Source organism: Eurytemora carolleeae, unplaced genomic scaffold (assembly GCF_000591075.1).
Source record: "Eurytemora carolleeae unplaced genomic scaffold, Eaff_2.0 scaffold747, whole genome shotgun sequence".
NCBI classification, from domain to species: Eukaryota; Metazoa; Arthropoda; class Copepoda; order Calanoida; family Temoridae; genus Eurytemora; species Eurytemora carolleeae.
The window spans coordinates 23,428-44,365 of NW_019396637.1; the positions used below are offsets into that span (position 1 = coordinate 23,428).

Sequence of the window (20,938 nt, forward strand, 5' to 3'; positions counted from 1 at the left end):
GTTTTCCTGACCAAATACTGCGATTACAAAGGTTTTTAGATTAAGATAAAAAAAATTCTGATTGAAACGCAAGATTTTTTAAAGACAAATTACAGGGTGTAATTTTTTAATAACACTTCAAATTGTATAGTATTAGTAATACTTATCTACATAAGTAAATAAACAATTAACATTTAGTGCTTCATCTACGAATATTATATATGATATAAGTCCGTCTTAAAACTGTAATATTTCAGAAGAATGCGGGTTCAGGTTCTGAGTCGGCGATTATTGGGCCGGGTAGATGTAATGGTTGGATTGAAGAGAGGAATCATTGTTCCACCAAACTTCAAGGTTGAGAGAACTATTGAACAAGTTGTCAGCATTCTCTCACAGGTTAGTGACCTTCCAGGGAGGATCCTAAGCATGCATATAACAATCCATCAATACATAAATAGGTGTTACATTTAAATTATGTTAAGTTTTCAAGTCCAATTGTGGCTTTGAAGGGGTATATCATTTTTTAAAAAGATTTTTTCCCTCATATTTTTGTTTAGAGGAAAATGAAATGTATTGACTAGGATGTGATAGGAGGACCTAAAAACTATGATCCTGAACTATATAATAAGATGAGAGAAGAATTAATCCATGTACTTCCAGAGACACAGGAAGAACTTCCTAAGAGGTAAACAGTTCAGAGAGCCCAAATTAATGCAAGAAAAATTCATCTATTTTATTTTGCATTGAATTATTTTTCGTTATTAGGAGAATGATGGATAGTTACGATGCAGCAATCATACCACTCGGATCCAACCCGGTTCTTAGAGATAGGTAGGATACAGTCCTAGGATCTAGGATAGGTAGGATACCGTACTAGTATCTAGGATAGGTAGGATACAGTACTAGTATCTAGGATAGGTAGAATACAGTACTAGTATCTGGGATAGGTAGGATACAGTACTAGTATCTAGGATTTATAGGATACAGACCTAGTATCTAGGATAGGTATGAAACAGTTCTAGTATCTAGGATAGGTAGGATACAGTCATAGTATCTAGGATAGGTAGGATACAGTCATAGTATCTAGGATAGGTAGGATACAGTCCTAGTATCTAGGATAAGTAGGATACAGTCATAATATCTTGGATAGACAGGATACAGTCCTAGTTTTTAGGATAGTTAGAATACAGTCCTAATATCTAGGGGATAGTTACAGTCCTTGTATCTAGGATAGGTATGAAACCGTTCTAGTATCTAGGATAGGTAGGATACAGTCATAGTATCTAGGACAGGTAGGATACAGTCATAGTATCTAGGATAGGTTGGATACCGTCCTAGTATCTAGGATAGGATATATAGTTTTAAGATAAGATATAGTTATATTTTGATGAATAAATTATCTGTTATAGATATTCAACTATATACGGAGGAGTACGTATTGGTCGTCTTCTAGAGGATATGGATGTTTTTGCAGTTCATTTAGGTTTAACATATTCATTCTTTTCATACATTAACACCAAATAGTACTCATTCTTTTCATACATTAACACCAAATAGTACAGAGGTTGGTGTGGATTCGTATCTTGGCCCCGTCCTAGAAAAAATTGGATCTTAATCCAAGTTCAATCCGGAGACTCAAATAACAGAATATGCTAATGTAAATCCACTTTTCTTCTTATTTCGTGGTTGTTACCGTTAAGATAAAAAATCTTCATTTAATGTATATTTTTGTAGAAATAAGTTATTACATTTTTTTTGATGAAAATACATCTTTTTGTTATATTTTAATTTGTGAAAAGAATGAGGCATGTTTCTAGTTTTCAAACATGTTCTGAACCCTAGACAGAAACCTGGATCAGCTAGTCCATTCTCCATTGTAACTGCTCTGGTGGACAAGATTGATTTCAAGGGGAAAATACATTCAGACTCTGATATCAGAATGTCAGGTTTGTAACAGTGGTATCTATTTCATATTGATGCGAATCGGGATTCGGATCCTGGATCCGTCCTGGAAAAAATGGACCCGGATCCAGGTCAAGAAGAATTTTCAAATTGTTTTTCCTAAAAGTTGGAGCTAAAATGTAGTGGATCCATCGGATATTAGAAACCTTTCCGTTCTCGCCGTGATATTTAGATATTACTTTAATGGGAGTGTTCGCGAAAAATTAAAGGGGTTATGGGCTTATATAAATTGTAATTCGATCTTGATCACTACCAATTTTACTTCTATCTGTTGCGTCTATGGGGGAGAAAATGTTTTAAAACCAAAGAACGTAGCGTCCATACAATTTCAGGTTGTTGCATTTTTCCACTTAGATTGTAAATAATTCAATCAACTTTAAAACCACTCATATAGATATTACAACCTGCAACTGCCGATTTCAATTCGATGTATTCTTGTATAGTTGATATTTCATTTTATTTATGATTTTTTATGATCTGGGAGTAACTTTTGAAAACATTCATTCCTGTTTCGATGATTTCAGGAAGAACAGGTGGTGGTACGAGACTATTATCTGGGATCACTTTAATAAACAAATTCTATTCGACGTCAACCTTTAACCCCTTTCATTTTTCACGAACATTCCCTTTAAGAAATAAACTTACAGACAAAGTACCAGGACCTTCAGGTTATAAAAATAAAGGAGAGCAGGTCTGAGCTCTGCCACTTATCCAAGTTTATATGGGTTCTAGTATATTCCATCTGGATTGAATTTAGTTTATATTCAAGATATATGGAAATTATGAAGGTAAAATAACAGACTGTATTAACACACAACCGCAAGGTTGATTGATTTGTTATGTTTATTAAAAAGTGTAATTTAATCCTATCAATATTTTTCAAATAAGTTTTTTCTTCAATGTTTTATTTAAAGGTCACGTGACCTGGGTTGGTAAGAGTTCAGCTGAGTCTACCCTGTACCTGGAGCAGAAGAGGGATGGGGAGTGGACTAAGGTTACGGAGGCTAGATTCGTCCTTGTTGCCAGGGATCCTCTCAACAGGTTCGATCTAGTTTTTAAAGGACTGTAAAGGAAAAATGAAATGGGTATAGGCTGAATGCTAATCACTTTAGCTCTTGATTGTGACCCATTAAAGTTTTTATTTAAAATTTAGAAAATCTTAAACTTAAATCACATTACCAGAACTATCACCAATGGCAGAGCAGTATACTGGTCACGTGTCTCAGCCTGTATCACGTGACCACTTTACTGCACTGACATTGATGGAATTTCTGGTCAAGCAATACAGACATATAATTAATATTATGAATTAAATCTATAAAAAATAGAAATAACAAATATAAAATTAGAATTGGAGTAAACCTAAGTTACATTTAGCTTTCTCTGGGATATCATCGCTTTCAGATTGGTTGCTTAGTTGCTGAATTTGATCTTTTTAAACCCACTACTTTTATACAAAATTGTATATATATTAATTTTCGTATAAATTTGACAGTTATAAATCAATTTCTCGAGATAGGAACATCAGATATAACTTTCATGGGTCGCGACCAAGAGCTAAAGTGATTAGCTTTCAGCCTATACCCCCTTTCATTTTTCCTTTACAGTCCCTTTAACTAGCCACAGGTCGAAACTTTTCTTTGGAGTATCGTTAATCTTTTTGCCCACTAGGGGATGACGAAGAGGGATAAATTTAAGTTCTCTTTAAAATCCCGTGGTGATCATACCCTGCAGGGATCAAGAAATTTATCCTCAAAAAGTAAGCACGTCCACTTATTCAAGATTAACAATACTCCACACAAAAGTTCCAACCTCAATTCTCTTCTCATTCTGAGCAAAATTTACATTTCTACACCAGTTTTAAAATTGTACCACATGTTTTAGAAATTTCCTAATTAAATTAGTTGATCCATCGTGCGTGAAATCGCTTATTAATTAATACTAAACTGGTTTTGGTATTTGCATACACAATCCTCTTGCTGTTTTTCACTGAAATCATTTCTTCTTCAAACTTTTATTGAAAAAATATAACGTAAATATCTTTTTATAAAAAAAAATCACAGGGTTAACTAAAGGCTTTTCGCTATATACTCTCTACTTGCTCAGGAATATATAAAATTGAGATCTTTTAGAAGTACATTTATTGCTTCTTGATATAAATACATATTTAATAAAGAGTGTATGAAAGGAGAGGAAGTTGAGAAGGGGAGATTTCGGATACAGAGATGATTAGAAACTTGGAGATTGCACGCGAGAAAACTAGAATACAGCTTGAAACCTGTCAAAGTAAATTGGAGTTGTCTTCCAAATCTGTTATTGGCCAGGCTATTTCCGGATTGGGAAGTCTAGGAACCTGTTTAGCTAATCCTCCGGAGCGTCCCTTTAAACCCTTTGTGAGCGAGATGTTAAGGATCCTAGAGTTAGAAACCCATTCCGGAGTAGTTCCGTCTCGGAGTCTTGAGTTCTCAACCTCAGCTCAAGAATTGCAAACCTTGAGAAGATTTATCCTGCACGATGATATCAAGTTTGCAGAAGTTCAGAATATTCTCCTGAAATCTCTATCTCGTGTCGAGGATGGATTAGTTGGACGAGGTCTTCATGTTCTTAGTTCTCTTGGAGTAAATAGAATTAAACCATCTATAGCACTACTCGCCATTTCGCTGTTGATACTTTGCGTAGTGTTGCTCCCTATGTTTCTGGGAGCAAAGAAGCGTTTAATACTTGTTGTAATGTTCTGCTACTGCATCATGCACACCTGGCTGGGGGAGTACTGGAAGGCGGTGGCCAAAAAGGAAGCAATATTGGCCAAACATGGACCAAATATGAAGAATTGTAGGTTGGAGAATCGTGGAGTTGGAGTTGGCAGATTCAATCACTGATTTCTTCTCCGGGTTGTTTAATGGGAAGGATGATCCTTGTGAAGAATATTATAGGGCTGCTCTAGTAGATCCAGCATTTGAGGTGAACCTTGTCCATGCCCTGGTTGAAAGTGTTTCCTAGCTCCTGGGTGTGCTCGGAGGATTAGGACAAGCTCTAGATGGACATATTCTCAAGTGCCAGAGTGCTGGAGTAGAATCCACATTCAAGTTAACCAGGAACCACAAGGTTGCTCCAGGAGGAGCTATCACGGTCTGGATCTCAGATAGCGGGGTAGACCATGATGTTGGATCTGGGCAGCTAGTGATAAAGTCTGGAGCCTGGAAGAAAGGAGAGGAAGTTGAGAAGGTCTTCTCCGGTTCCAGGGTCCGACACGACTGATTTGCGGATTTCATAATCCTCTTTCGGGGATTTTATATCCTCTACAATCTAAAGTATCGACAGCTCTGTTATGAAAGACATAATTAGTATTGAGCAGCAATCTTGACACAAAATTTAGACTTTGTAAAGTACTTTTCGTACTTTACAAGAGAGAAAACACAAATGAAGACAAAATCAAAAAGAAATATGAAAATACAAACTAGAAAAAACGAGAAAATAATGCAGATCTGTGTTTTTATCTTCATTTTAAAGGAGAAATGCAACAAAATAACTAAATCTTGGATCTTAAATTCAAAAGGAAACAAGTCAATAAAACAAAGGAGAAAATAGTGCTGATCCGTTTTTTATATATAATTTTTTTTAGGAGAAGTGCAACAAAATAAATAAATATTGGATCAGAACATCAAAATCAATCTCGTAAATATCTGACGGTTTATAATTATGAGAAACAGTTCAACCTATGAAGATATATACTTGAAGAGTATTTAGTATTATTAGATTATGAGGAGATATATAGACTGGCATCGGAATACTACAGATTGATTCAGTTCAACCTATGAAGATATATACTTGAAGAGTATTTGGTATTATTAGATTATGAGGAGATATATAGACTGGCATCGGAATACTACAGATTTGCGATTATAACAGTATTTAAATTGGCATTAGAATTTAATTATAAATTTCAAATATTTCTAATGTTAAAAATAGACTTTTCATTCTGTGAAAAGAAGAAATAAATACATTAGAAATTATATAAGTTGAGACTTTTCGTTGCTTCGCTTTTATCACGTTAGAAGGTTGAATATTTGAGTTTTTGAGTTTATTTCTCTAGGTTGATCTTAGAGCTATAGCTTCGTTCTTGCTCATAGCCTTGCACTCAGAGATTTTGTAGATCACTTTGAAGTATTCAATCGCAGATTTACCTATCTTAAGCCTGAGATGATCATTCAGGTGGAGCATATCCTTGGGTTTCAGTCAAAGATAGCAAATTGATTACTTTCTATATTCCTTTCTCCCCTTGCTGCCATCTGTAGGAAATACGCATTTGTGTTATATAATCATATAGTACGCGTATTGCATCCTGTATAGTTCAAGTGTTGCTATCTGGACCTGTTTGACCAATAAAATTAAATTTCAAGGTAACACAAACATACAGTACGCGTTTTGTTTATGTTATGATCAGATCAGTTGTAATTTGTCCTAGACTCGATGTACTTTTATAGTCATAATTTTTATTTAAATTGCGATAATTTACGTATGCCATTCAGTACAACTTGCACATTTAAACTTTGTCTAGTCAAATTCCTACCTCAGTTTTATTTGCATTGATTAACTTGTTTCATTAAGTACAATATGCAGTATACATTGTTGATACTATAGTACGCATTTAGTGTTATCACGCATAAACAAAGTGATAAATTAGCAACAATCCAGAGGATGAAATGCCATGCGTACGACAGAGATGGTGCTGTTTGCACCTTTTCTCAAGACCTCAAAATTTATACCTGCCTGCATATCTATATATATATTATCTTTGGTTTCAGTTCTCTCCAAAGAGTCAATCTATGAGTAGAGACATGCTCCAGTAGATTGACCGGTCCGATGATCCTTGGATGTCTGTTTATCCGCATTCCCCAGGTATGGAAGCACGGAGCTAGATTAGTTGGGATCATGGGATGTGCATCTGCTCTGTTCAGTTCTCTTATATTAGTCGTAAGATCTATCAGAACCTGGATATAATTTGACTGGAGATTCCTGGTTTCAGCATCAAACTTGACTAGTTTAGGAGGAAAAGGCAAGGGTGCAACGGCAAAGCTGCTCCAGGTCTCATCAAGAACGCATAGACTCATGACAGATTCTTTAAAATCCTCTATATCCTGCATGATTTGTTGAACTGTTGCTCCTTTTAGTACATCATTGAGTCCAGCTACCAGGAGAACATCAATAGGACGGTGTACATTTCCATATTCGGCTAGGAAGGCATGATGCAAATCCTTCACAGTGGCTCCGGGTATGGTTATATAATCAATATGTATAGGATCACCTTGATAACTGTTGAATGATCTCATTCCTTGCCATCCATTAAGGATTGAAGATGATACAATTACTGGGTACCTGACACCTATCTTACAGGAGTGAGGAGTATGTGAGCAGGTGAAACAAGTGTAGTTTCCCCAGACATCAGAAGGAGCCTGTATTCTGTAATTCTTGGATGAGTTGTGGAGATGAGTATATTCACTGAAATCATAATTTAGAGGTGAAAAAGTCGATACCGTGATTTGGCGTAAGCTTTATCTTCAGTGTTATTTAATGTCCTCAATTTGGAACAGCCCCCCCCCTTCCCTCCCTCCCTGTGTTTTGTTAAAAACAAATAAATTCTAAATTGTTCAGAGGAAGTGCCTTTATCAATCCACTGGAAGCTGTTACAGAGGAGGAGAAGGTTTTATTCAACAAGGGAGAGGAGAATAAGATCAGGTTGGAACTGAGAAAACAAGATTAATCAGATCTTTTTCATTTTTTCCACTTTTAAATGGATTGTTAGCGTGACCCGCCCTGTAAAGATGACAATGCCACAATTAACAACGGTTCCCTTTAAAGCTTTTTCTGATAAAGTTTGAATTAGATATCAATGTTTGTAATTTTGAAAAAGTATTATTTTCTTTAGCGGTTTCTTACCGAAGTCACTTGTAGGACAACATATAGTAATTACCAGAATTGAACACTTATAAACCCAGAAAAGCGATAAACCCAGAAAAGCGACAATATTTTCCACATTTTTGATCAGATAAAGGTTTCAAGGGTACCGTTGTGGATCGGGCATTGTCGTCTTTGCATGAGAAATCATTTAGATTTACGCGTATAGTCCCTTTAATTGTGTCATTCTTTTTTTTAGTTGCTTAACAGTTTTTGTTAAAATACACTTTTTATGTTTTTTTTAATATAGGAGATTCCAGATGTCGCAGGATTCCTTGTTCCGTGTTCCACCAACCGTAGCTGAGATGGAGATCATTCATGATATATTTATCCGAACTGTAGATCATAAGGCAATGAGCTTCAAGGCTAGAGTGAAGCCTGTGAACACGGTTTGGATGGAGGACGCTAAGCTAAAGAACCTGATTATCTGCCAGCTAGAGTATAGGAACAGGTTTAACAAGATATTTGGAGGTTTCATCATGCGGCAGGCGTTCGAGTTGGCTTGGGCCAACACTCACGTGTACGGGCACTGTCGGCCCTATATTGTTCATGTTGATGATATCTGGTTCAGGAAACCCGTTGAGGTCGGATCCATGCTTTATTTTAACTCTCAGATCTGCTATACTTCAGAACAGTTTGTTCAGACCAGGGTTTCTGCTGAGGTGAAATATTTTTATTTTGAAACTTTGATTGAATAAATGAGTTAACTAACAATTAATGAAAAATATTTATCGTCCCTTAGTCAGGAGAAGGGTAATAATATTAAAAATTTGTTAAGCCTGCTACAAAGGACTTTTGATAACGCTCTTTTCCCCTTGAATTGCATTTATTTTCATGGAATTTGAAGAGCAATGGGGGCGGAATATATAGGGTGTCCCACGAAACATGACAGTAGCAACACGATTTGAAGGTCGTCTTTGATATTTGACATTTTTTGCAACCAGTAAAATTTTAGAGTTAATAATCATAAACTAACCTCAAATCGTGGAATTTCTTTAATGTTGTCTGCATTTTTTGTGCTTTCAATATTACCGAAGATATGAAGAATTTCGTTCAGATTTCGACTATTTTCGTTTATTTTTTAAATTAAATTAAAATCTGAACGAAATTATTAATATCTCCGGTAATTGACAGCACAAACAATGCAGACCACGTATTGAAAATGCCAGGACTAGGAGAATTTTGTGATTTTTTTTAAGAATCATAAATTTTAAAATGTCACAAATAAATTCAATGTCAAAGACGAAACTTAAATCAGTTTTGCCAAATATTTTATATTTAAGTTATTGAAAAGTAATTATTTTCACCGCGCCGTCTTCATTGTTCGGAAGGGGGGGGGGATAAGCATACAAAGGGGATATTACTTAATGTCAAACTATAAATAACCTCCCTAAATATAATAAATATAATCCTAAGGTGTGGGATCCTAAGTCTGGAGAGATGTCTGTAACTAATGTATTCCAGTTCACATTTGAACTACGGGATCAGAACCCGGCTCAGATTATTCCTAAAACTTATCACGAGGTAAATAAACTATTCAGACTTCAGTTGGATTAAAGTACGAAAAAGGAAGAAAAATTTTAAATATTCTGTTTGTTTTTAGGCCATGATGTACTTAACTGGAAGAAGACATTTCGTCCATAGCATTGCCGAGTAATTTACTCGAGATCATTACCAGCTGAAGAGTGCTTCCAAGATGAAATTATATCACGAAATGTTCACTAGTTAAATACGTGGTAAATCAAGGTTGCACTGTGTAAAGTGCATATGTTATTGTATACTGTGAACTACAGTATGTGATAAAAATTCTCTAAATGACCAGAGCCTAGATTGTTGTCTTAGACACTCTGCATCTTTCCAATAACTGATAAAAATCAGATGTGCAATTCACACTGTAATCTACTTAAATTGGCTTTAAACCATTCTAAGTATTCATGTCTAGTCAAAATAAATTAGTAGTCATGTTAAAATGTGTTATTTGTTATAAATTTTTTACTCTTGAATCTAAAATTATATTAAGAAATTATACCCGTATAACTATCCAACATTATCGGTGGAGTTTCTTCTCTTGATTGGACCAAAGTATATGTTCGTTGTTATTTAAAATTTCAAGTCTTGTTTACGTGTATATTTGCTTATATTTGCTTCTTATTGAATTATTTGCAAGTATTATAAATAAATCTATTCTAGTTTATGCTTTTATAAATCCCTATATTTCAGATAGAAATGCTCTCAGAACAATGGTAATTTTTAACAGGGAAGCCTAGACTACAACGTTTAGGAACAAAACATGACGTCTCACGCTCCGAACCTTGTAAATTTGATGGATAGGGAGAGGACTGGATCTAGGATGAATCTCCGAGAATTATATCTGAAGGAGAAATGGAGAAACGCAACCCGTCTCGACTCATGTGATCTTCTTAGGTAATGATTCAAGCTTTATGCAAATCTTATTGTTGTTAGCAATATTCAGAGAAGGAGAATTCAGATAACAGTAAAGGGAGGCATGGAGTAGAATTGACAATAATAAGTGTAGAATAATAGATAACACAGTAGAATTGATAACTTTACGTGTAGGAGTACATTTGATAACAATAAGTGGAGGAGTGGAGGAGTGGAGTACAATTGATAGCAATAAGTGGAGGAGTGGAGTACAATTGATAGCAATAAGTGGAGGAGTGGAGTACAATTGATAGCAATAAGTGGAGGAGTGGAGTACAATTGATAACAATAAATGGAGGAGTGGAGAACATTTGATAGCAATAAGTGGAGAAGTGGAGTACAATTACAACAATAAATGGAGGAGTGGAGAACAATTGATAACAATAAGTGGAGGAGTGGAGTGCAATTACAACAATAAGTGGAGGAGTTGAGTATCGTTTGTAAGAAAAAGTGGAGGAGTGGAGTACAATTGATGACAAAAAGTGGAGGAGTGGAGCAGAATGGATAACAATAGGTGGAGGAGTGGAGTATAATTAAAAACAATAAGTAGAGGAGTAGAGTAAAGGTGAGGATGAGTTGAGTAGAATAGATGTTTAAAATTGGAGGAATGTAGAAGAACAGTGGAATAGTTAAAATGTAATAAAAGAACAACTACAGCGGAGTTATAGTTTTAATATTAACATTGGAGGAAGGTAGAAGAACAGTGGAATAGTTAAAATGTAATAAAAGAACAACTACAGCGGAGTTATAGTTTTAATATTAAAATTCTCTACACTATAATTCTCGTTGAATTTGTAAAATTATAATTGTTTATTATTAAGGGTGATTAAATCTTAACTATATATTTAGTCACTATGGTTGCGTGAACGCTGTAGAGTTCAGCAGGGATGGAAACTGGATGGTTTCGGGTGGAGACGACAGGAACATTACATCTCAAATACTACATTACCCCTACGAAATTCAAAATACGAAGTAAATTTCAGAGTACAAATAAAAGCTCAAATTTAGAAATAAAGATCTTTTTATTTCGGCTGTTTTTTTTATATTTTTCTACTCCTTTTTTATCTTTATTTTACCCCGGTTAAACACAAAGCCCCCACGCACCACCCCTTTTTAACACATTCCTAAAGTAAAAGAATTTTTAAAGAATAATATTTTGAAGATTTCTGTTGAATCTAGACGTATTCTGGTTTGGAATATGGATCAAGCATTAAACGATGGTGGATATAAGTCTGTTATGGATGCGGAACACAGGTTAGATAAATTCATCATAGGCATATTCAGGGGGCTATGGAGTTCAGCCTTCCCCTGGTTCAGTGAAATATATAGTTTCCGGGGTTTTTTTTGAGCCCCAACGGGTACTAACCCCCCCCCCCCTCTAAAACGAAAAAATGTAAACTTACCATTACCATTCATCTACACTTGCTGTTAAATATAATTATACACTATAAACAAATAAAAAATGGTTAACCATCATTCCGTAGACTAAACAAACTTAAGTATACACTATACAGGGTACCTCCTAGATCATTTTCCTTATTGATTAATTGGCACACACTGCTGTAAAGCGGTACTTTTATAACCAAATCAAACTGTAAATTTTAAGGTGTAAACATGTTTTTAAACATTACTGGAAGCAGATCTTGTGCATTTTCAATGTTTTGATATTTTTCTCTTGGCTTTACTAATAATTATAACGTTTTCAGTATGTTTATTGATGGGATATTTCGAATTATTTTTATGGTTTTGGAGGAGTCTTTTATACTAATCTTGCGATATTTTATTCAATATAAATTTCACAAATTCAATTTTTTATTCTAAATTGAAAACAATGAATGAAGTATTATTATCTGTATTTTGTTCTGTCTAGGTCCAATATATTCTGCCTGGGGTTTGATAATGATGGAAGAAGAGTTTATAGTGGAGGAAACGACGAGCAGGTTATAGTTCATGATATAGAAACCCTCCAACCTCTAGACTACTTTCTACACGAGGAACCGGTCTACAGTCTCTCAGTGCACCCGGAGAACCCGGACCTGTTCGCTACAGCCTGCTCTGATGGTAGAGTTCTCCTCTTTGATATGAGACAGAACCCTAGTGAGGATCCATTGATGATTGCTGGATTCTCACATGCATTTCATTCTGTTCAATTTAACTCCGTAGAACCAAGGCTTCTTGTAGCTGCAAACCAGAAGCATGGAATTGGTCTCTGGGATATCCGCAACCCAAGGAGTTGTGCGCTAAAGTACGAATCTAGATCTAGTATGCATGTCAGATTTAATGACGCCGGAAATAAACTCATCGGATTAAGACGAAGAATGCCTCCGATACTGTTTAATATAGAGAGTCCGGTTCCGGTTTGCGAGTTTGATAATCCTGGATACTACAACAGCTGTACGATGAAAAGTTGTAGTTTTGGTGGACCTAATGATGAGTTCGTATTGTCAGGTTCAGATGATTTTAATCTTTATATGTGGAGAATACCCGATGATGGAGACGAGACTAGTTGGCAGGATCGAGCTCACCTAGTTCTCCAGGGGCATAGATCAATAGTAAACCAGGTTCGGTATAATTCACAACGTTCTGTTATAGCATCATCAGGGGTAGAGAAGATTGTTAAGTTCTGGTCCGTTAACTCCTTTCCTCAAGGAGAGGATAAGAAGATGGGAGAGAAAAGAGCAGTTTATACTCATGAAGACTATATTGGACTAGTCCTCAGATCCGAAACGATAGTACCTACCGAGTTCTCACAGTCTCAAACAACCACGGAGAACCCGAGGATGATGGCATTCTTTGACAGTTTAATCCAGAGAGAGATCGAGGGTTGGGACAGTCAGGATGATACGGAGTCTCAAAGTCCTCCAAGTGCAGATAGTAATAACAGTGAAACCTCTGAGACTGGGTTCTCTGATTTCTCGCCGCGAGCAAACTCCTTCGGTAGTAGGAGAAGACGATTGATGGAACGGATATCTGTGAGTATAGCTGATGATCTAGTGAGGGAGGATAGATCTATAGCTGAGGCCAGGAATACAGGTAACCATCCTCTAGTCGGGGATATTTTAATATCGGATTAAATGGAATAGTCACTAACAAGCAACAGTGATTCCGGATTTTGGTGCCCTAGATACGGATCCACAAATAAATTAGGATCCATGGATCTAGATTCAAGCTGAAAAATATCGACCAAAAATACCAGAAGAACAAATCTTATTTTCTCATACCCAAACCTTATCTGTTTATTAATAAGAAATCAGTAGAACTCCTCTCAATAATAGCGACAAAAAAACCAGAAGAAGAAAAAATTTTGCCCTGAAGAAATATTTATTAGCTGGATCCGAATCTGCCTCGAACTGATTTTTAATTATTTACGTTTCGGTTTTTTCAACCAAACTCGGATGCTAATTTTAAACTGGCGGGTTTTTTTTCAAAATAGGTTGGGCGATATTAAATTATAACTAAGATATGTTCAGTTGGAGATCCTTTAAACAGTTCACATGATTCTACAGATACAAGTATTCTAGATTCTTCAACCTTGGACACCTCAGCAGGTAGTAGTCAGTAGTCAGTAGTCAGTAGTCAGAAGTCAGTAGTCAGTAGTCAGTAGTCAGTAGTCAGTAGTCAGTAGTCAGTAGTCAGAAGTGAGTAGTCAGTAGTCAGTATTCAGTAGTCACTAGTCACTAGTCAGTAGTCAGTAGTCAGTAGTTAGTAGTTAGTAGTAGTCAGTAGTTAGTAGTTAGTGGTTAGTGGTTAGTGGTTAGTAGTTAGTAGTTAGTAGTTAGTAGTTAGTAGTTAGTAGTTAGTAGTTAGTAGTTAGTAGTTAGTAGTTAGCAGTTAGTAGTTAGTAGTTAGTAGTTAGTAGTCAGTAGTCAGTAGTCAGTAGTCAGTAGTCAGTAGTCAGTAGTTAGAAGTCAGTAGTTAGTAGTCAGTAGTCGGTAGTCAGTAGTCAGTAGTCAGTCAGAATTCATTAGTAAAGACATTTGTACCTTCTCATGACGACTTTGGACCGAACTTATTCATTATTTTTCTTAACTGCTGCTTTTCGCTTGTTTCTCTCTTTATTATAATATTAATGAAAGTAAAATAAATTATTGTTTCGACATAGCCTAGATAAATTGACTAGATTTTTTTCAACAAAACCGACTTTATTGTGTAAATATAAAGTTGTAATCTCTGTTTTTCTGAGTGTATGTCCGATCATAACTCACAGACCCCTGGACCGATTTGTCTCAAATTTTATTGGGAAACTTGAGGGAGCACAGGAAAGTTCTTAGCTTGGGTTGTAATATTCTTGAATTGAGTGGGTCGACTTTTATAGCGAAAATTTAGTTTCCCGGTGAAAATTGACGAAGTGCGGGTAAGCGGCGGGAGCAACTATGAGTACCTTGGGCAACGCTTGGTTCCCAAGCTAGTAACAAAATATAGCATATTTCAGCGTATAAATTCTCAATTGGCCCACCCTAGGTATAAATAAATAATAATAGGAATAAATTTCCTGCATCTTGCAATCCATATGTAATATTTGACAAATATGAAACAAGTTACCTGGGTCCCACATGTCTTTAGAGTTCCAAAAATAAATTCTTTCTTGCTTGGAATTACCAAAATTTCTTCCCATTTGGTTATGAAAAAACCATAAATATTATTTAGTTGTTATGTTGCATTCATATAACAAATGGGATATCCGTTTGGGAAAAATGTTGCAGAAAGTGTAAGTTGGAGTAATGTTTGGAACAAAGTGGTTAATAATACAATTGTTTTTAGGGTACCGAAAACAACTTGGTAGTGAAACCATCTGATTTTATTGTTTTAGTAAGCTGGTAACATCTTTCCTAAAAATTGATACCCTGCATCACCCCAAGTTCAGCCTCCAATTTTCTTTCCCTTGAAATCAGGTTCTTGTTGCAAAAATCTAGTCTTTTTTATAGTTTAAGCCATCTGTAACATCCCTTGACAGAGTAGTTTAGTAGGCGAAAAAGTGGGGGTTGAAAAGGTAAGGGAGATTTCATGTTTTCAAGCCGTAAACCTAGTTTTTGGATGAACATTCTAATAACTTGTTTAAGAGACATGTGGCAGACAGGGTCTGGATTCCCTCCGAATTTTCCCTTCATATTCTTCCATTTATATTTTCTATATTTAGAAACTATTCCGAGCTCGTATCCTGCATCGGAAGATATCCGTGAACCGCCCCGGAACCGTATAGCGGAACTGATTGAACGGAAGCGAGCCCGCCTAGTAAAGATTGCAAAGAGAAGAGGGAAGCGACTACGCCGTCTGAACGAGAGTGCTGTAAACCGAAGCTTGGAGAATGCAAGAAGAATAGTCCGACTGTCACAGAATAGCAGGCTAGTATATATAGTAATTGGTATTTTATCCCTCAGTCCCCCCTCCCATCCGGCCCTCACACATTTGACGTACAATTTGGTTCATAAACCACCCTCGAGCTCGACCCTGGAGATCAACGTAACATAGCCTATAGGACATGATACTTTGGCTGTAGGTTGGTTGTTAATAATAACAATAATAATTGGGGGTTTTCAGGTCCCTACATGAAAAATTTCTGAGTACGACCCTGTCGGTGATGATATGATATGATATGATATGAAATCGTATTGGAATATTGTACATTTTTAATAAAGATATTGAGTCTTTGCCACAAAATCAAATTTTCCCATCCCTTATATCTTTGCAACCTGATGATGTAAACCTTCGATATTTCAAACTTAGCTTATATGATTTACCATTTTTATTTATTTATTTCGACTAGTTCTGAAGATGGGGATGAATTAGAAGAGCAGAACTTGAACCTATGTCTAGATCCGTCCAAGATTATACAAACCCTGAGTGATGATGGGAGCTCTGCTGGACGGATTGAACTAGGAGAAACTTCGACAGAACCCTCAGATAATAACAGTTCCGGAGATAATGGATTGGGTGTGATAGGAAGTAGTTCTAGTGGAGAAACTAGCAGAAGTTTGAGTGGATCTGAGGAAGCTAGTGGGAGCAGCAGTGGAGGAATAACGGGAAATTTAGAAGATTTGCTCCCAGGAACATCGAAATCATCCAATAACGTCTTCATCAGCTCTCTAAGGTAAATTTTTAAAAAATGAGTTTAAAAAAGTATATTTAATGTTATAAATTTACATTTGTATTATAAATCCTGTATTTCAACATGATCAGCAGTTTCTCCTGTATACAGCATCCTGTCTCGAACTATTTCAACGGATTGAAAAACTCGTAGAAAGTTCTTTCTTGTAAGTTTCATTAAATCTTCATCCGTCCAGTGGTGCTCGGAATACTTAATTAGAGCCTGGAGTAGGTTGGGATATTTGGAAACATCCTCTAGTCCGACGGGAACCTGATCAACTCCGTCAAACCCTGCTCCTAGACCTACATGATCTACTCCTGCTGTTCTACGAATATGATCAATGTGTCGAACTACATCCTTGATAGTACCCCTGTTATCCGTGCACCTGGATACAAGATAGCACGAGTTGAATACAACCATAACAATACCGTCATTATCCCGAACCAGCTCTAGAACATCGTCAGGTACATTCAGTGGGTGGTCGAATACAGCCCTAGCTCCGGAGTGTGAGAAGATAACAGGAGCCTGTGTAGTTCTCAATACATGTCTCATAGCTGCAGTATCTACATGAGACAGATCAATCATCATACCAATCCTGTTCATCTCTAGGATCACATGTTCACCAAACTCTGATAATCCGTAAACTTGAGGAAGGAATATCCCGAGTTCTACAGCAGATGAATCTATCCAGGGAGTGTTGCATTGATGTGTTAGTGTAAGGTATCTAACTCCAAATCTATAGAATGATCTGAGAACTGCTAGATTACTGTTAATAGCGTGACCTCCCTCCACTCCAACCATACTAGCGATCTTTCCTAGATTTAACGCTTCATCAATAGACTGAGTTGAAGTTACGAGCATCAGATCCTCCGGGTACTCTTCTATCAATCTATGTACAGTATCTATCTGAGTTAAACCTACTTCAACCGCGTCGTAAAACTGGGCGGAGCAAGGAACGTATGCTGACCAAACCTGACCACCCACGCATCCTTCTCGAAGACGATAAAGATCTGTTTGAGATTTGTTGTTTCTCTTGAAATCATTCTCTAGGATTACATCTGAGTTTAAGTTCTCCCGTAACCTGGACAGGTTAAAATGATTGGTTAGGACAGATGGAAAATCATTGTGTCCGTCAAACACTGGATTATTTTTCAGGATTCGATCCACTCTATCCTTCACCTGTTCTGTATTAGCTTGATCTTTTCCTTCTTGAACATGATCCATCATCTCCTGACTTCGAACCTCTCCGTCCTGTCTCAAACTATTAATTTCGCAAGGGTTAATGAGAATTATGATAAAAATAAAGATATCCATACTCGATCCGGGAAACTACTGAATAAGATAAGAACGGGTGTGGAATATCTGTTTTGTCTTCCGGCAGCCATGAGCCACAACCGTACGGTCTTCCATGCCATATGAGTCTTCCGGCAGTTATTACGTTTTTAAACGATAAATTTTGGTTATTGAAATTACAATTTTTAAAAATTCTACCGCACTACGCAAAAATCATATCTGTAAGAAATTTCAGAAGTTTATTAAAGATCAATGAATTTTGTGTTCAGCTTATGCTTTACATTATACAAAGAAATTTAACATCATTTTACGCATTGTGGGCCCCAAAACAAATTGTTTGGGATAGTGTGAAGAATCAGAAAGAGAAAGATTCCGATATTAACTGTCATCTCCTGAGCATTACAGATTTCCTCTAAAAATTCTATTTTTCAATTTTCTTGTTAAATAGTGCAAATTTTCGGTCATGGGCGCACTTTAAACATTAAGATTATGTTATGGTGCATCAGTGTTGATCAAACTTAAACTATTGTTTATTCAAATTTTCAACTTTTTCTGAGCGTTAGATTGGATCATTTAGGTAATTCGACAGTACATTAAAAGTCATTTTCTTTCAGATATTGTTTAGATTAAAAGTAAAAGAATAGGCGCAAAAAAAATATTTAGAAAATACGTCTTAAATAAAAAAGTTTTTAGTATTTCTTGCCAAAATCTGGATTTGCTTTAAGCATATTTTTATATAAAATTCCAAAATAGCATTATTTTTAACCCTAAAATATTTTCAGGCAGAGAAGACTGCGTATTGTGCAGGATCTGAGTGACGAAGATGAAACCTAATCAAGATATCCCCCCCCCCCCCCACTATCCCTTGTCTGAATTTAGTCGAATTTCCTAGATGGGATATATTGGATTTATCTATCCCACTACAATTTGGTACACATCATGGAACATGGAGTCATTCATATTTGTCTCTGTTTCACAGAAAATTCAGGGGAAATTAGTTCCAAAATTAACTCTTGGCCCATTTCTAGCACTGTGTTTTAGAAATGGGCCAAATCTGCAAAGTTATCTATTCCAAGCGTTTTTATCTTTAAATCCAAGCCGAGTTGAGCAAAACTACGCCATACTTTTACTTAAAATGGCTGAAACTAATTATTTAAACAAGAAATCTCCACTTTAAACTAATAATAGGGTGAGAGAATTAGTTTTTGATGATATTGGATTTAATTTTCGAACATATCCCTATTTTGAAACAAGTACCGCATCTCATGTCGCGTTTTCGGAACATATCCTGGTTTTGAGACAATTACTCGAATTCATATCAATGTCAATTTTCAAGCATTTACGCAATTATGAAACAAAACAAGATTTTTTTGATAAGGTAAAACAGAAACAAAATAGAAAACAAAAATTTTTGTTATTTTATATAATACAATTTGAAAATCATTTTAGCATTGATCGAGAAATCAAAATTTAATATTATTTTGTTCTTACTATATATAAAATTAACTAGAAATCCGGGAAATTGTTTATTTAGAATGCTTGAAATTAAATCAACTTTATTCTCTCATTTAACAAATAGAATAGGGAAATTACGATTTTAGAAATAATTCAGCAGTTATTTTAGTCTTCGTAAGATAACTTTTACTTTCAGTGATTTATTTGGTAAGTTCTGAATTGAGGATTATACTCAAAAACGGGAAAGTGGGTTTTGTCTCGATAACGCGACAATGATTCAAATTCAGGAGATGTTCAAAAATGGAAAACCTGACATTGTCTTGAAAATGGTCAAGGGTTTTAATATAAAAGTACTCTTTTTATAATTTTGATTCCAGAAAATAGTTTTAAATTGGGAATTGTTGTCCTCGTCCTGCTAAACAAAATGTTGGTTATCGACTTTCACTCTCGATATGGGCTGGGATCCTAAAAATCCAATCTTTCAATGGGCCAAGGTTAGTTTTGGAACTAATGTCCCCTGAAAATTGAAATTAAACATAATCGATCTGTAGTAAAGTTTTGTCCTCTAAATACTGTTGAAGTGTTAATTACTGTGATGAGGTTTGAACTGGCTGTGAAGTATAAAGAACTACCTACGTGCTGTGAGTTAGCTAAACCACAGCAGAAACCAACAAGAAATTTCTATCAGTTTTCCTCTAGTTAAACCTTAGTCCTAGTTCAGTTGAAAATATATTAAGTGATATTTGCTGAAATAATATACAGGGTGTCCCACGAAACATGACAATAGCAAGACGACTTGAAAGTCGTCTTTGGTATTTGAATTTATTTGTGACATTTAGTCTTCTATCTACTTTAACATGTATGATTCTTGAAACAACTATCACATAATTCTCCTAGCCCTGGCATTTCCAAAAAGTGGTCTGCGTTTTTTGTGCTTTCAATATTACTGGAGATATAAAGAGTTTGGTTCAGATTTCAATTTTGTTCAAGAAAAGCAAAATTGTCGAAATCTGAACGAAATTCTTCATATCTCGGGCAATATTGAAAGCACAAAAAAGGCAGACCACATTTTGGAAATGGCAGGACAAGGGAAATTTTGTGATTATTTTCTCTAGAAATTTACTTCTAAAATTAGGTTGAAAAACAAACGCAGCAAATTATACCAAAAATCAAGACGACATTCAAGTCGTCCTGCATACTGTCATGTTTCGTGGGACACCCTGTATGTTGTCATTCATTCTGTTATGTGTTTGGTCGTCTGTTTTAATAAATTTTATAATTTTCCAACTTGATGCGTTTTCTGTGTATAGGGAGATTGAGGAAAGGAATATCAGAAACACCGCGCTGTAATGGTTTCATTACATACATCTTCAGAAGGTCTTAAAAATGTTTGCAGTGATTAAACTGTTCCGATATAATAATGAGCTGATCTAATATTCTAGGATTTCTGATGATTTATTGCCATATTTGCATACCTTTAACTTGGTTGAGTGGGGGAAGGCAGGCGGCCATAAGCCGCAACATTTTTCCCTTCCATGCCACATATCTGTTTTGTCTTCCGGCAGCCATGAGCCACAACCGTACGGTCTTCCATGCCATATGAGTCTTCCGGCAGTTATTACGTTTTTAAATGATAAATTTTGGTTATTGAAATTACAATTTTTAAAAATTCTACCGCACTACGCAAAAATCATATCTGTAAGAAATTTTAGAAGTTTATTAAAGATCAATGAATTTTGTGTTCAGCTTATAAGATGCTTTACATTA

At 35.7% G+C, this 20,938-nt stretch overlaps 2 protein-coding genes and 1 pseudogene across 5 annotated transcripts; 2 read left to right on the top strand and 1 right to left on the bottom strand.

The window, feature by feature from the left end:
- Window position 1: 1 nt before the first annotated feature.
- Window positions 2–9,695, top strand: LOC111706686 (acyl-coenzyme A thioesterase 9, mitochondrial). 2 transcript variants are annotated; one of them, XM_023479600.1, is made up of 10 exons: window positions 2–375; window positions 561–664; window positions 745–810; window positions 1,389–1,462; window positions 1,797–1,925; window positions 2,856–2,982; window positions 7,594–7,677; window positions 8,147–8,558; window positions 9,313–9,420; window positions 9,500–9,695. In XM_023479600.1, exons 1-10 carry the CDS (start codon window positions 241–243, stop codon window positions 9,551–9,553), a joined length of 1,293 nt encoding a protein of 430 aa, XP_023335368.1. In that variant the 5' UTR covers window positions 2–240; the 3' UTR covers window positions 9,554–9,695. The 2 variants fall into 2 exon arrangements, with proteins under 2 accessions (XP_023335368.1, XP_023335369.1); XM_023479601.1 differs by lacking the exon at window positions 1,389–1,462 and having other exon boundaries at window positions 1,822–1,925.
- LOC111706685 (DDB1- and CUL4-associated factor 5) lies at window positions 6,528–19,937 on the top strand. 3 transcript variants are annotated; one of them, XM_023479597.1, is made up of 11 exons: window positions 6,528–6,538; window positions 8,307–8,312; window positions 10,115–10,320; window positions 11,188–11,259; window positions 11,518–11,592; window positions 12,209–13,371; window positions 13,809–13,886; window positions 15,476–15,680; window positions 16,103–16,426; window positions 18,499–18,713; window positions 19,671–19,937. In XM_023479597.1, the coding sequence occupies exons 3-10, from the start codon at window positions 10,187–10,189 to the stop codon at window positions 18,548–18,550; spliced, it is 2,103 nt and encodes a 700-aa protein (XP_023335365.1). In that variant the 5' UTR covers window positions 6,528–6,538; window positions 8,307–8,312; window positions 10,115–10,186; the 3' UTR covers window positions 18,551–18,713; window positions 19,671–19,937. The 3 variants fall into 3 exon arrangements, with proteins under 3 accessions (XP_023335365.1, XP_023335366.1, XP_023335367.1); XM_023479598.1 differs by having other exon boundaries at window positions 19,666–19,931; XM_023479599.1 differs by lacking the exon at window positions 16,103–16,426 and having other exon boundaries at window positions 19,671–19,931.
- Window positions 16,443–17,759, bottom strand: LOC111706687 (dipeptidase 1 pseudogene; annotated as a pseudogene).
- Window positions 19,938–20,938: the final 1,001 nt, after the last annotated feature.